Genomic DNA, 16,189 nt, shown 5'->3' on the forward strand with positions numbered 1-16,189 from the left:
CACCTTATATTGCAATTGGATACGTAAATAGTAAAAAAACTTATCTTATTTTTAAATGTAAATATATATCTTTGATTTGTTTAGATGAAAAAAAACGAAACAACATTATATAAAATTATATCACAAAACATGGTTATCGACGGAATGATGAGTTTGCTTTGCAAGTTATCACATATTTTTCTAAATAAAAGCTATTTTGTGTACAACAATATAATTATATTAGTTTTACAGTCACGCTGATTCGGCGCCTACCATCAGCGTGACTCAGGATTCTCAGGAACGATCGCTTTAGAATCTTTAGATCATTAGATAAATATTTTTTTATCTATCAGCGTGGCTGTAAAATCACGCCGATCATCAACGCCTTACAAAAAGTGGTATATCGTCGGTATTGAGTGTCTGAAACTCAATTCCTTTATCTACTTATTTTTCCTCCAGTCTTGAGCAGTGACAGGTCTCTGTTTTCTACTTGTAAAGCAATCAAAATAAATAAATGTTCCAATCATCACCAAAACAGATCCCACCACATGTAAATATGTGATATTATTCTTAAAAACTAAGGAAGATATCAACAGTGACATAAATTTTCTTAAAGTTAAAATTAAATTAATGGTTACAGAGGTTTCTTTCGTTGATAGAACATGGACGGAGTTGGTGCAATAGTACTGACACATGATATTGACTGCTATCAGCACCCAGGTGTCAGATTGTAGCGAGCTTGTGCTTTCTGCCATCTGAGGGTACATTGCCATGAACATTGGAAGCGGTATGGCGTACGTGTAGAACATCATCTGTAAATTAAAAAATAGTTTGTGTAAAACACCATTTAAAATTTAATCTAGCTGTGAGGACTGAGGAGGAATTTTTTTTATTGTTTGTTACATGCTATGTCAAATGGTTGCGTAACACATCCTTGGTTTTTTATACCATCTTTCCTCAAATCTGTAGATTTTCCTACTCAAATTATATTTTAGAAGGAAAACATGTGACTAACCTCATCTGGATGCTTTCCATATTTGGTATACAGTAGTTCTTGTTGCAGCCCAGTGTAGGCTCCGGTGATTAACGTGGTCAGTAGGATTCCAACACCGATGCACCAATAGAAGAATGTTCCTTTCTGTTGTTCGGCTACGGTGGCTCCCCCGTACATAGCCAGGAGGACACCTACACTAATGAGGAGTGAACCGACAGCACTGCTGAGCTTGGGGGCCTGCTTCTTGGCATGCCATGAGACTAGCATGCTAGCCGGGGTGGACGCTGACCTGAGAGTAATAGATATGTTGAGGTTTAGTGAGGATGTCAGAGGCAATTCTAACAAAATGTAAAGAAAATAATGAGTCCATAACTCCATACATCTTTATTACGACTTGCACCTTGAGTGCTAACTGTGCTAGACTTGCAAAGGATAACACAGTATGTTAACTCCACTAGAGTTTTGACATAGTGATGAACTATAAAAATACTAATATGCTTTGATTTGCTGCATTGGCATGGCTGTTTGGTGTACTAAAGGATGAGGCTCCATGGGTGTGTTGCATTATCGCTGCTACATATTTTATATGACCGTTCCTATGGGATGATGCAATGCAAGGCACCAATGGGGCCTCCCCCTCATCATCCTTAAAGTAAATAAAAGTTAGTTGGCAAACCTTATGATCATGTGCAGGGTGGAGGGGACATGCAGGTAGTAAACATAATTATTTGAAACGCTAGTAACGAAAAATAAAGCCACAAGAAGAAAATACTCTTTCACAGGTATTTTAGACTTTACCTGAAAACAAAACGGAAAGCTGTAAATAAGCAACATACGCAAGACACAAACATATTAAATATATACACAACCACACAGTTTTATAAAAATGAGAAATTAACTTACCGTTAAAAATTTCGTGGTAAAAATGAAACCCTTTACAGTTACTAATAGAAATTGGAGACATGTTATAAGAAGTGTGCATTGAGGGGCTCTGCTCATCAATATTTCCATGAGAAAAGCGCTAGCACAACAACAAGTAAAAACTTTAAGTATAGTTTTATTAAACATGATGATAGTAAGAGTGTGTATCCCGAATTTAGAATAAAGTGTTTTAAATAAACATGTTACAAAAAGTCCTTTAATATCCACGTCTCACATTTTTATCGGACCAGTTATTCAATTAGATTCTAATTTATGTAAAACAATAGATAAAGTTTGACGAAGAAAATTACACGGCCACGACACAAAACAAATAAAATGAAAATAAAAGTTACTGTCAGTGTCAAGTCAACTGTCACAAGTTACTGTCAAGTCGTAAGTTTTGGGTCCGTTCTTTTCACAGTTTTGTTTGTGTGGGCGGATGGATGTTATTATTATGATGTTTTGGGATTTATAACTTGTCTCGGAAAGGAAGGCCGAAGACTGAGTATTGTGGCGCTCCTCTAAGTGGCGTTCCTTGGGAGAAAACCTATGTCCAGCAGTGGCTGACTATCACAGATTAGAGAGCCTACGTACTAAAGATAAAGTACCAACTGACCATTGACTGATCATGATGATGAAGAGATAATTAACTTATCCTGGGGCATAGACTACCTATATTAGTAGTAAAAGATGGTAGTATAGTTTATTTTATGTAATATGTATGCCCTGGTGCCTCACACATGCCGGGATGGCCTTATTGCTACGGTGCGTCATGTCCAAGGAACATGACATGTCGTAGCATGCAGCAATGGGGACTCGCCCTAATCTGAGCTTTTCTCTCGGGTCTAGGAAATAATCTCCAAGCGCTGCCTAACAAGCGTGGAGATTATGGCAATAAACCCGATAGATAATAAACCCCGTAATCTGATCCTCACGTCACAGGCTTGCCTATTGTAAGAATCGCAGTGTTTCAAATGTTAAATGTGTATTAGTTAAATTAATTAATGAATGAATGAATTAGATGTGCTAAATCTATGTACCTGTATGCAGGTATCCTCACGATGTTTTCCTTCCCCGTAAGTACACTGGTAACTAGGTATACATTGTACTTTTTGGACCCGCATCTCTGCTGTGAGGAAACCCGACTGACCTGCCTACCGCTAAGGTACTAACATGAACCTAGTAGACTAGGTAGTTACATCTGGATTCAGCATGCAGTAAGTCCAAGAACCTTTGTTGGTAAATGTGGTTAGTGGTTAGTGATCTTGTTTGGAGTAGTCGTGGCAACTGCCGCGTCGCAACACAACCTCCACGCAACTTTTGCCAGGCAACCGTCTCGTTGAACAAACTTGCTTTCGATTCGAGCTCGAGCAGCCAAACAAGTCTTCACGTCAGTCGAGTCCGCCCCGTCGCGCCAACTGCTGCGGTCGCGCCGCGCTCTCCCGCCAAAATGATATGCCAATTTAGTTACGAAAACACATGTGCACTAATCATCACAGTGAATTAGAAAGTGGCGTCAACTGTAATTTTTAATTAGTGTAGAAATTAACAGTTTTATTTTTAAATCAGTGCAACAGTTTGTGTTAAGTGTTATTTTTTATTTGACAACACAATGAGAAGTGTTCTCGTATCGGAGCGTATGTTGAACGTGTACAAATTAGTACTAATAGAAAAATGTTGACAGGATTGTTGTTTATCTGTGCAGTACTCCTCTATACAGTCCCTGCGGGTAAGCTATTTTCTATTCCATTATATTCGTGGGTGTGTAAGGTAGGTAGATCCTACTGTAAGTGGCTGGCTGGATCACTCGAATGGAATCTTTGTGGTACTTATAGGTAGGTAGGTAGGTACAAATATCTCCCATGCTACGCTGGGATCATCCCCACGGATCACCAGACATTGCATGTTTCCTCACAATGTTTTCCTCTCCACTTTTTCTTTCTTACCACCCTTCGTGGCATTTTATGTTCACCCTCATGTTATATTAAGAACCTTTTTTCCAAAGTTAACTCGACAGCAACTTGGTCAAAAACAAAAATCGCAACCATTAGTTTAAAACCAGTGACTTGAACTTGACTAATGATTAAAGTTGACTACGGATCAAAAAACCGGCTCTAAGTTGGAGATTTTTCTAAGCTGATTAAATTAAATAGCCTCTCATACTTTGCCGGTTTTTTTACTCTACGTCCGTAGTCACGACTGTCTTGGGATATTATTAATGTAATTAGTAATTATTACTCAGATCAATTAATTGCTTGAGGAAAATGCCTGTTTATGGAGCTGTTATGTAGGGTCGGTGATCACCTTTTTTTCTTCAAACGAAGCAGTAAACAAGGTTTCTTTCATTATATAAACATAGCCTACCTACAAAATATAAAATATTTCAAGTGAGGTATAAGTTCGGATGATAATGATTTCTTGTTTTATCTTTTCCACCCTTGTAAACTTCGTTAATAATACGATTAATAGGGTACCTTACTTACTAAACATAAACACATAGCCCATCTTCTTCCAACACACACACACACACACACACACCTGAGGCCAATATCTGAATTTTAACAAATATCTGCCCCGGCCGGGAATCAAACTCGGGACCGTCGGCATAGCAGTTATCACTAACCATAACCACTGACCATCCTCGTTTTAGTGAAATCCAAATAAAATATTCGAATCTACAGAAGTTATTGTTTACTAACGCTTTTTAAGACTAGATCAACGAAGTTACTAAGTCAAAATGTTTAACGGGTAGTAGGACTATCTCTCAAAGTGCTGATAATTGGGTCCACCCTTTATTAAGTTCTAGGGGCATCCGTCTTTTCAGGCACTGAGCCCAAAAAGGCTTTTCTATTGGCTATTAGCGCAGCCCGGCCATGGCGTACATTGGGCACAAAAGTGTAGCAGTAACGGCATCCTCAGCCCATAAACCTGCATTGGCCAGCAGGTAACTGTTCCAGCACATGTCTCGAGCTGGGAATGGGGACAGCCATGAGAACCAGCCCGGATGTCGAGACAGTCGGTGGTGTAGCTCGGAAAATTCAGATCACACATTCTCGGTTCTGTGCCCTACCTGCCATTGCATAGAGAAAAGAACACTACGTTTTGTTGGCTACACTGGCCATTGTTGCTCTTTATCTGGTTTTTATGTATTCTAGTTACATTTGGTAGTTCTGAAGTTAGCAGCGAATGCACTTTTGTACCTTGTCAAACAAACAAAGCACCTTTCAAAGCTTGACAGTTGTTTAGTTTGCCAAAGTACCTACAAAAGTGTAATCGCGTTTAACTGCTATTTCCAAACCAGTAGGTATTTTTCTTTACGCAGTAGACAGTAGTTATATGTAGAAGCCAGCTGTGAACAAATTCTAGATCCATCGTGTTATGAGTTATGCTTCTTAATAACAACAATGTATCGGCAATGGACCGACTGTGGTCTCGTAACAACTTACATTCAATTGACACCTATTTTCAGGGTCAATGATGTCCGTTCCATTTATTAGTTTACTGAAATATTCCACCATAAATAACCAAAAATACGAATCTAGGAAAACTATAAGGAACATTATTGCTGCAATAAGTAAATGAATTTACAATTTCCGTCATGTATAAAATAATTATTTCTGGCTAATAGGCCGTGGGCCTTGGGTGAGGCCTAATTTTGTAACCACTTCTATGACTTCCTTTTATTGCTTTGACCATCACTTGTCTGCTAACAGGATTGTTATTGATTAATATGTCACTGGTGTATATTACTTACTTTACTCTTGTTTTTCTGGAACTTATTTCTTCACCATCATCAGCCTAAGTGTAGTCCCTTAATTTTTCCAAAAATAAGCACTCTATATCCAACAACCACTACCAGCGGTATCTAGATAGAATTCAATTAAAAATGGGCACTGTTATATTCCTGCTACTGATTTATTTATTTATAGACACTTTATTGCATACAAAAAACATATACAGACAAAAATACAAATTAAGAAAATTAAGTACGCAAAGGTTGCTACGATCCGACACATACAGTACAGGCGATTCTAAAGGCGGGTAGTTGAGACTAACACCTCTGCACCATTTGGCATCCACCAGTTCACGGTCTAACCGCAATAATTTTATTATGTTTACCAATGAATGTCAAAATACCTTTGTTCGCGAATTACAGTGCCTACATGTAGGCAGTGGCAATAGCATCCAGATAGTCGTGTTACCTAGCTAGGAGACACTTTCACTATTGCAAAATAGAAAGTTAATGACTTGCATAGGATCGGCGGCACAGAATCAAAGTTAATTTGATTATCATAGGGCTATCTTAGCCTTGATAAGCGCAGGATAGTGATAGGATTTTTATATTTATTTATAATTACTTATGTCTTTTAAGCCGGTTGGGTGACGTGAGAAGAACCATGATATTGGATAGTTAGGACAGTGCTTTATTTATGTGTGTAGTTGTGGTGTATATAGTGATCCACTCCTGGCCCTGTAGCACGGGGCGCTATTAAGACGTGATAAAGAGTTCTCCGTCGCGCTCGCTCTTGAGGCTGCGCGATGCGAGTGAGCGCGATGCAAAACGCTTATCACGTCTTAAATGCGCCCCGTACTAGCCCTTCTGCGCAAATAGTTGAAATCAATCGGCCGCAATGGTTGTAATTCATAAGTACTTACTTATTGTAAAAAATTATGATAATTGCACAATCCAGTAACCAACATAATTTTCAGGGCAGTGACCTATAGATAAAAATATAAATATAAGTACATAAAGAAAAATCTGGTGAGTGTAGCTAAAACAGATAATTAGAGTGAAGATGTTGACAGTTCATATACCGACAATAAAAGTTTTGAAACAGTTCCAAAACCACGAGCATCATTCATTAGCATTGTGTTAGTCAGTGTCTGTGTACTGTATTGGGGTTCACCTAGTATATAGTGTAGTATAGTAGCGGCTACGACTGTTGTCAATCTATTTGCCAAATTGCACCTGGATTTAGTTAGCTAGTCTAGGCAGACAATCGATATAGGCCACCTAATGTAAATAATCTCATTATCAAAATATTATACGGCGTAGCGTAGAAAAATAGCACAAATTTTGATTAGCACGGTGATTTCTGTGTAATATTATTTCAGGCTCGGTGAATACCTTTTGACAGTACATTACCATTGATGATAGTCAGCGACCTAGTTACGATGAATTACTTTAAAAATAACCTTTCAATTTCCATTCAATTGTAAGGGTAAAACATTTACAGACTAGACACGGTCTAGATAGCTGAATAACTACTAAGTATATCTACCTATTTATATTATTTCACATTAGCAACTTCTTCGTATGTGATGGCTAAGGCTAAGTAGGTGCAAGTTAGAAGTCTATTGCCAGATATCCCCCAAGTTATAATTAGATTCATTATCGAGCCGTTAATTTTTCCAACTGTTGCAAATATCCTTCAGAGTTTCGTAAATCCATTTGTACAACCTCATTAGGTATTAATTTAGGTCAATAAGTGGGGCATACTTAAAAAATATAAGAATGCATTTAACTTTTTCATCAGATTTTTAATTCCATTACGATCGACTACCTACTCTATGGTTATTAACTATATGGATATAATTAATATGGGCAAATTATCTATGAATCTCATGACATTGGAGGGTCTCCTTAACAAGAGGAGAGGATTAAATGTTTGGCATAAGCTGATTACGGGATCATCCCGAAGATCATTGAATCCAAGTCTCTCTTTCCAGGGCACTCATCTTCTGCTTCCTTGCCTTATCCTTTATATTATCCTTATCCTTTTATATTTAGGGTCGGCTCTGTACGTTATGTCACGCCATTTTACCCTATCCTCATTCACTCCACACTCTCTCATATTTTCTTTCACGCAATCAAGCCACGTCTTTCCTGGTCTTCCTCTCGTACTAGTGTTGCCCAAATGCAAGAACAAGACGAGACTTAGCCAGTCTTGGTCTTGGTCTTGCGCCAATACACCTGGTCTTGGTCTTGGTCTTGGTCTTGCGCCAATACACCTGGTCTTGGTCTTGGTCTTGGTCTTGCGCTCCCAGTCTTGGTCTTGGTCTTGGTCTTGCAGCAAGAGTCTTGCAAGTCTTGCAATTACCTATTAGTCTATTACTATTTATTAAAGTTTACTTTTTGATTTTAATAGATATTTTTTTATTCGCTATGTTTATGGTATTAGTCGTAATGCGCATAGGTCCAGTTTTTCATTTTCTTTGATACAGTTTTTTGCATCTCATAGAATTCCTAAGCGTACTTACCTATACACCGAACTGTTACACCTAACTACTCAGTGAAATAGCGCTCTGCAAGACGCAAGAGTCTTGCAGGCTATGTCTTGTTCTTGCTCAAGTCTTGCACGGTCAGTCTTGGTCTTGGTCTTGCTAAAAATACGCGGTCTTGTTCTTGGTCTTGGTCTTGCAAAAACGCAAGAACAAGACCAAGACTGCAAGACCAAGACTGAATTTGGGCAACACTATCTCGTACGCCTTCCTTCGGGTCTCATTACCGAAACTTTCTTTTTTCCAGGGCACTCATCTAGTCTACTATGCGGTCGCACCAAAGAAGTGGAGCTGGGCGGGGCATCGGCCACGGGAGCCCTGGCGCTGGCGCTGCTCCGCCCGCCGTCCCAGGCCTCGTCCCGGGCCTCCTGCCAGCTGCGCCTGGTGGCTCCCGACGCGGCGGCGTTCACCGTCAGACTGATCGATGTTAAGGTGAGCGGCCATCTTGCGGCACCGTCTTTTATTTTAGTTAAGTACCTATTTTGTATTGTTTTTCAATTGGTACGCTTTTGCAAAAAAAAAGAGTTAGGTCCTTATTTTAAATGTTGATGTTGGATATTATAAATGCTCTAAACCTGGCAGAAACTGAGATTTCTTCTTTGTTCTAATACTAGGTACGGTGGCCTGCGCCTAAAAGTATACAGGCGGAGTTTTTAAAATAGCGATCCCTGATGATGAAGGGACCAGCTACATCTGTTATAAATCCGGGGACGTGTTGTGTGTGATATGTTTAGCAGTGCTGTTTATGTGGATGTGCTTGAGCAGCATGTGAGCTTGAGATCGCTGAATTAGGTAAGTACGTATTTTTATTCTGAATTTAGCCAGAGAGAAAACCCTAAAAGGAAAAGGTTCCATGTAAATTAATAAGCAACGATTGATTAATATTACGTATACATGTAGTTCCTTATAATATATTTACTATATGTACTTAACTTACCCAAGTAGGCAGGAAGATGTACTACACCTACACTTAACCAGTTTAAGTATTCATAAAATTATTCTATTTAGCACAATAACACATTAAAATGCATCGAGCCACGATTCGCAGCCATAAAATATGTAGTATTTAAAATTATAGGACTAGTTAGCAGTCTAAAAATAAACTTAGACAAGTACGTAATAAGAAGAGTAACACGTAGGATAATAAAATATATACCGCTAGTATTGTTTGTTACCTAAGTAGTAAGTAAGTAACTATAATTATAACGACACAGTAGAGTAGCCTTTTGTTATATGATGATAGGTAGGCTTAGATTGACAATATAGCAACAAGATGGAGTGTTAATGCAAAAGAAACGTCTTGACAAATAAATAACACCCCAATCTAACCCTGAGATCTTATTTTGAATTTGTTCGGTTAGAACGTTGAACTTAAAATAGTTAAAACGCGGTGGTAGCTCAGTCGGGTAAGCGCCCGCTTCTCACAAGAGATGCGGGTTCGAATCCCTGCGCTGACATGTACCAATGAGTTCTTTTAACTTAAGTACAATGTATACCATCGCTCTTACGGTGAAGGAAAACATCGTGAGGAAACCTGCATATCTAGAATTAGCACATCTAGATATGTGAACCCACCAACCCGCAGTGGACCAGCGTGGTGGGAAATGGTCCAAGCTTAGGAAGGCAGTTTAGACCTTGGGGATATTCACAAAGGTTCCGCTCGAGAGAGCCAGGTGCAGGTACTTACACCCCCACAGAGAATAGTTAAAACATTTGGACAGTAAACAAAATGCGGACGGGTTTTTTGCTTTGCTTTTGTATGTGACACACCATCTTGTCCGTATATTGATAATCTAAGGGAGTAGTCTTTTGTTTTATGTTAAAAGTATAAGTAGGTCATCATGATTCATGCCTGGATAACGGTAAAAGTGTTATCGCACAAAGGTCTCCTGAAAAGGATATTGTTTTGTTATTAATAATTATTACCTATGTAGGTACTTAAGACATTTCCTTGTTCGGTCTATGACTCCACCTCAGTTACCTGTTGTAGGAATTTTGGTTTATTCTAATTTATAACTATGTTCTTACTTACTTAAGTACTTATAATTTGAAAATATTCGGAAAATTAAGCCGAAAGCGGTGACTTAATAGCAGTTGCCGTACGATTTATTAAACAAAATTAAACTGTCCTCATTGTCTTTCGCACTACCTATCACTTTCTCCACAACGCCCAAGGTTAACTGGAAGAGAATGCTTTTAGCATTAAGTTCGCCTATGTACAATATTAATTTATGTGCAATAAAGAATTTAATAATAATAATTTAAGGAAATTCTCGATAATTCTAGTACTATCTTGGACCTATGTCTGACTGAGGCCCGTCCTTCTTATTAGGTATAGATAAGTAAGTATATACATATGTACATATATTGTATTGCAAGTACATATATGTATATCTGTATGTACTACTATGTTGGTTATGTTATTCAGATTCATGAGATGTGTGTTCATGACTCATACTATAACATGACGTGACGTAAACATAACTGAAGCTAATGAATATTCACATTAGATTTAATGTTATCGATAGTTAGGTATACTTACTAGGTAAATACATAGTTACATTACATGCTCATAAGCTATGCCTTATAAATGCAATTAATATCATCTGTACCTCTAGTTATTATTTGTATAAGTACCTAACTAGCTGTTCCCGTGAGCTTCGCTTCGCCTTAAAAAGTTTTCCCGCGGGAATTTCGGGATAAAAAGTAGCCTATGTTCTTTCTCAGAGTCTAGACCATCTGTATACCATAAATTTCATTCAAATCCGTTCAGTAGTTTTGGCGTGAAAGAGTAACAGACAGACAGACAGACACAGTTACCTTCGCATTTATAATATTAGTTATGATTAGGATGAAATGTGTAGTGAACTGTAATGTATAAAATTTACTACGCTATTTAGGTGTCTATAGTTAGGAAAAGATATTAAGTGACATCACTAACACAGCTTGCCGTAAAACAGGTTAAAAATGTTATTTATTAACCCGGAATTGCTCTATTGTGATTTGTGATTCAAAATGGCGGTAAAACATGGGTTGCCATGGTAACACGCGCCAAACAAAGCTTGTTTTTCAATGAACACAGCCATTAATTTAGGCTTTTTGAAGGCCTATACATTGTTTTTCTTTTACAGTCATCGTAAATCTAAATACTGTACTTACCTAGCTGAACATATTAGTATTTTTACTTTTTGTAAAATCGATTTTACATTGAAGTTATGATTTTTTTAATGTTGAGAATGCAAGACAGACGCAATACATTGCCTTTCAAGAGTAGGGGCAGGGGGGCAGTAGTTTTGGCGTGAAAGAGTAACAGACAGACAGACAGACACAGTTACTTTCGCATTTATAATATTAGTTAGGATAAGGATTATGTCCCAGCAGTGGGGACCTGTGGACGTGATGGGCTGTGGGTTGTGATGATGATGATGATTATCGATACAATTGAGGTAGACTACTAGCAGCAGTAGTATCGGATAGTCTGAGGCACATCCGGCTGAACAAAGTCCAATCAGAGTTCATTGAAAACCAACTAAGTATACCTACCTAAATCGATATTGAGTTGTGGTGGTGTAACGGATGGTCTCGACTCTCACACGTTAGGACACGTTGGGTTCGAATCCTGCCATGTACCAATGAATTCTTTAGAAATAATATATTTAAGTACTTATACTCAATTATACCATGTGGAATACATGGCGAGGAAATCTTCACATCTCGATTTAGCACATCTAACCCGCAAAGAACTAGCGTGGTGGGAAATTGTTCAAGATTAGTAAGATAGATGAACAAAATGTTGCATTCGAGAGAGCCAGATGCAGGGTGCAGGCACTAACACCCCTACAAAGAATAGAATACATTTAAAATTATTACGCAATCTAGTTAAAAAGTCTAGTTAACCGTAGATTCTGCCGCCCACTACCCTTATCTGTATTCTAGGCCCAGAACATGTGTAAAACCTAAAATAGTCGTCTCGGAATACTCACGAAGGCTCTACATAGCCGGCCATCTTGGACCCGCCACACTGGTTCCGATCCAAAAATAGCTCAGCAACTTGCAACTAACGGCCTGAACGCACACACAGTCACACACACTTTTAGCATTTCTCCTCCACTTCACAATGGAATTCATGCTTTAATCTCACAATCTTTACGGCTCCCTTTTCAATGGGCGCCACCTGTTGTTGCAACCACGAAGTGATAATTGCACTGTATTCGCCTTCTGTTTCAGGCAATATGAGTGCAATTGCCGTGAACGCCATCTCTGCGGCAAAAAGTGAATCGTTCAAGTTGTGAATTAATTGCTTTGATTGTTTCATTCGAATCAATTCGAGTCCTCGTCCTGGTTTCATTTGGAAACAGGAACTTGTGAATTAACTGTTAATTAATGCGTACTTCTTTGTATGTTTTCTTTCGTAGGTATTTTTTTATCTTTATTTATCGTTCCCTTCTGCGATCCTCGCGGATGGGTGGCAGGTTTTTGTAGCTTAAGTAACTTAGTTAAGTAAGAACCTACTTTTGTTAGGTATAAAGTACCTACCCACCTACCTACCCACCAGATCCCCTCTCAGACTCCTATAGTAGATTTCTTCCAGCTGACGTGCACTAATTTGTGTAGATCATTAAATATTGCACAAGTATTACACTGCATCTCTTCGATATAATTTACCTCGGAATCTCATAAGCTCATGACGTGATTGAACGCACGTCACGTCGTCATCGCCATGATATTTGAAGTTTACTCTTTGGATGTTTAATTTAATAAAGGACAAATGAGGACACTGGCTGCGCTCGCGCAACATAATTTCAGCCAATCAGCTGCGCCCAATGTTGACACAAGCTTTCTGGCACGCGAGCCTTGTATCAATAAAAGTACACGATTAAGTAGCTCTATTAAATTTAACTGTTATAGTGTTTATAGTGAAATTCTGATGGACGGTGCTTGCATAATGTTATGCCATGAAACATCACGGAGACATTTTGTTTTACTTTTAGATATAAGTACTTACTAAATCAATAAATCGATAAATATCATACTAATTACGAGCATTATAAAACGCTTTCATCCCAAAATTGTTGTTGCTGTCTATGTGTGTCGAATAAACATAATATACGTATATATCTTTATCTTTAAAATGACCGCGGAAAACGTTTTTACGTTTTCTTCTGTCATTTATTATGTCATAAGGATGTGATAGTTTCCGCATAAGGCGTAACCTATGCAACAATCATACGCGTCCTAGACTTACCAAACTGTAAGCATATCTGTATAACTTTAGCCCTTTAGCCACTATAACTTCAGGAGCCATTAAATCCTTCGTATTAAATAACATTACATATACACGGTAACGTGCGAAGGCGGCAAAATGTAGGGCACTCTCGGCGTTTCCATGTAAATTAGCTCCTATTGCGATGGAATACGAGTTATACGAGTCAACAGCCGCTACGTGATCTATCAGGGTGTGATTAAGTATGAAGGTCTTTTGGACGTTTCTTACGTATACAGGGTGTTGCAAAAAGTGTATAGTAAGCCGAAACCTACATGTGCAGCATGGTATATCTAAGCCCGAAAATGAAATCAAAATTTGCGGAAAAAAATTACTTATAATTTTCCATAGAAACTATGTTAGTTACGTGACTTTTTACTACGGAGAATGACTTTTTTTTTCGCGAATTTTGAAATTCTGATTTCATTTTTGGGCTAAGATATACCATGCTGCACATGTAGCTTTCGGCACCCTTTTTGCAACACTCTGTATAAGTACAGTTAAGGACATGGTTGCCATACTTGATCGATGAATATTCCCCTGAATGGCAGTATGATAGGTACTCGCTCAACCGTTTCTTACAATTTTGTAAATAAAAATGACAAGGCCATGGAAGTAGAAAAAAAGGTATTCAATTTTGAGGGTGTTGAGCATTTGAGACTTAAATTCGCACAGAACAGAACAAATAGTTAAAATATTTTTTAAGGATAAAATATTTTTTGTAAAAAATAATTGAATTTGATGATTGAAATTATAATGGTAAAAACGCACAAATAAGAAAATATACTTACGTGAAATACAGTATTCAGTATATAGAACCAAGTAGTTAACATACTACCCAAGTGCAAAATCTTAATCATAACATAACACAGTGCAAATTAAGTTCTCAGTTCTCACTATTATTAAAATTACTTTGCTTTTAACAAATCCAGTGAGAAAAACTTAACAATTTCACATTATGAAATGAACTCATTTATTTATACTTATTAAGTATTTATGGTAGCTTAGAATTTATATGATTAACCTTGCTACGCTATACTACCTTCTAATTTATTACAAATGGCGTATTTATTTATTTATCCTCAATCAGTTTGCTCTTAGCCTGTGAATATAATCTAGACTGTCTAGACTATGTGAATTACTAGAAATATCGAATGACGTAGGTGGCACCTTACACACAAAGGTGAGATCAAGAAACATTAATAATAGGGTGATATTGATATCCTTTTATGTACAGGCTACGGAAGAGATAAGTGCTCATCCACCCCCGACATAGACTAAATTGTAGGAATAAACACATGTATTTTTGATGTATTGTTTGGATTTTTTATTCGTAACTAAAGGATATCGATTATGTATCACCGACTCCACGATTCATTAGCAAACCATTTTCCTTCACGTGGACAACTAAAACATAGGAATATAATAGCGGTAATTAAATTATACATGTAGTTTTATTGTGCCAAAGGTTGCAGGATAAAAATAATTAAATCCATGGATGGTTATAATGTGTAGTCACCCGCTATTCGCTGTATTATAATTTATATTGCACGCACGTGATAGGTCGCGGGCAGTATCGCCGTTTTCGAATGAGTACAATGCACTGAAAGTGGGCAACCCGACTGTCAGATGTTTTCAAGCTGCCTGAAGGCCTCTGACTAGGCTTAACGACTGCTGCCGAAGCAGCAAACGGGACCCACGGCTTAACGTGCCGTCCGAAGCACGGAAGCGTCCAGAAAACAACCACTTAAAATCGGTCTCTCATCCAATGGCTGACCGTGCCACGTGTTGCTTGACCTCAGTGATCAGTTACGATCACAGAAGCCAGCTCGTCTACGGACGCTTCGGGGTCAGATATCTGTGTGTAAGACTGTACCTACGCCTACATAATACCCATGTGTATCGAAGTGTCTTAATCCATCTAGTATCTAGACAACACAGACGTTCCAGTCGGGCGCACCTGGGGTCTACTTAACCACAACTCTGATATCGCGAAAATCGCTCCAATACATTTTATGTACCTACTTAACTTTTAACAGATATGTAGATGACAGAAGAGAACCTAATTTTTTTTTCGTTTTCGTAAATATCAAAACCCGTACCAGAGGCTCCAATTGCATATTATCTTACGTTCGTATTTTGCCAAGCTACAGTGAACCCTGGCTGGGGGGGCAGACGACGCGACACCCATGACGGAGTATCATTGCGCTCGCGTGCCCACGACTATCAAGTTTACACATGCACGTCCCAGGTTCAATGAATTTTACACTATTTATGTACCTTATTGGCATACCTTGGCTCAAGGGGGTCACTATCTAAATCGACGAATGAATTAACAAGCATTGTCACGCTATCGGTACGGTTAATGGTCACCGCACATATGACCGTAACGTAAAGTCTGGCGCGAAGGCGTTTGCGAGTTCGCGTTCTACTGGTTGACAAAAGAAAAAAGGCAATCTCTTTACAGTGTGACAAACTTATCTGTTCCGGTGAGGTCGAACTAAATTGATCCATATATCATTACTTACTAATTAATTATGTATTGATATAGTTTAGGTGGGTTTATTAAAACCGCAAGAGCGAATTACCACTACAGGCAAACGTAAAAACTTATTGAATGAAGAAATATTCGACATTTACGTGAGCTCTCACCGGAACATATAAGTTTGTCGCACTGTACGTTACGGTCATATGTGCTGTGACCATTAAACATGTCATGTAGGTAGGTTTCTATGATAATGTTACAATTA

General features: G+C 38.2%; 2 protein-coding genes across 5 annotated transcripts in view; one reads left to right on the forward strand and one right to left on the reverse strand.

The window, feature by feature from the left end:
- Nucleotides 1-70: 70 nt before the first annotated feature.
- On the reverse strand, nucleotides 71-2,240 carry LOC105398656 (UDP-xylose and UDP-N-acetylglucosamine transporter). The gene is made up of 4 exons (XM_011570814.3): nucleotides 1,877-2,240; nucleotides 1,650-1,771; nucleotides 995-1,262; nucleotides 71-791 (listed from the first exon to the last, which is right to left on the reverse strand). The coding sequence occupies exons 1-4, from the start codon at nucleotides 2,039-2,041 to the stop codon at nucleotides 420-422; spliced, it is 927 nt and encodes a 308-aa protein (XP_011569116.3). The 5' UTR covers nucleotides 2,042-2,240; the 3' UTR covers nucleotides 71-419.
- A 992-nt stretch (nucleotides 2,241-3,232) lies between these two features.
- LOC105380763 overlaps nucleotides 3,233-16,189 on the forward strand; it is a 31,720-nt gene continuing 18,763 nt past the window's right edge. For 2 of the 4 annotated variants that reach the window (XM_038108205.2, XM_038108207.2), the window contains exons 1-2: nucleotides 3,235-3,623; nucleotides 8,424-8,608. In XM_038108205.2, the coding sequence (XP_037964133.2) occupies nucleotides 3,569-3,623; nucleotides 8,424-8,608 (240 nt within the window). In that variant the 5' untranslated portion in view covers nucleotides 3,235-3,568. Of the gene's footprint in view, nucleotides 3,624-8,423; nucleotides 8,609-16,189 lie in introns of all 4 variants that reach the window. The other 2 variants (XM_048625661.1, XM_048625663.1) reach the window with 2 other exon arrangements.

The sequence above is a fragment of the Plutella xylostella genome, chromosome 15, assembly GCF_932276165.1.
Source record: "Plutella xylostella chromosome 15, ilPluXylo3.1, whole genome shotgun sequence".
Taxonomy (NCBI): Eukaryota; Metazoa; Arthropoda; class Insecta; order Lepidoptera; family Plutellidae; genus Plutella; species Plutella xylostella.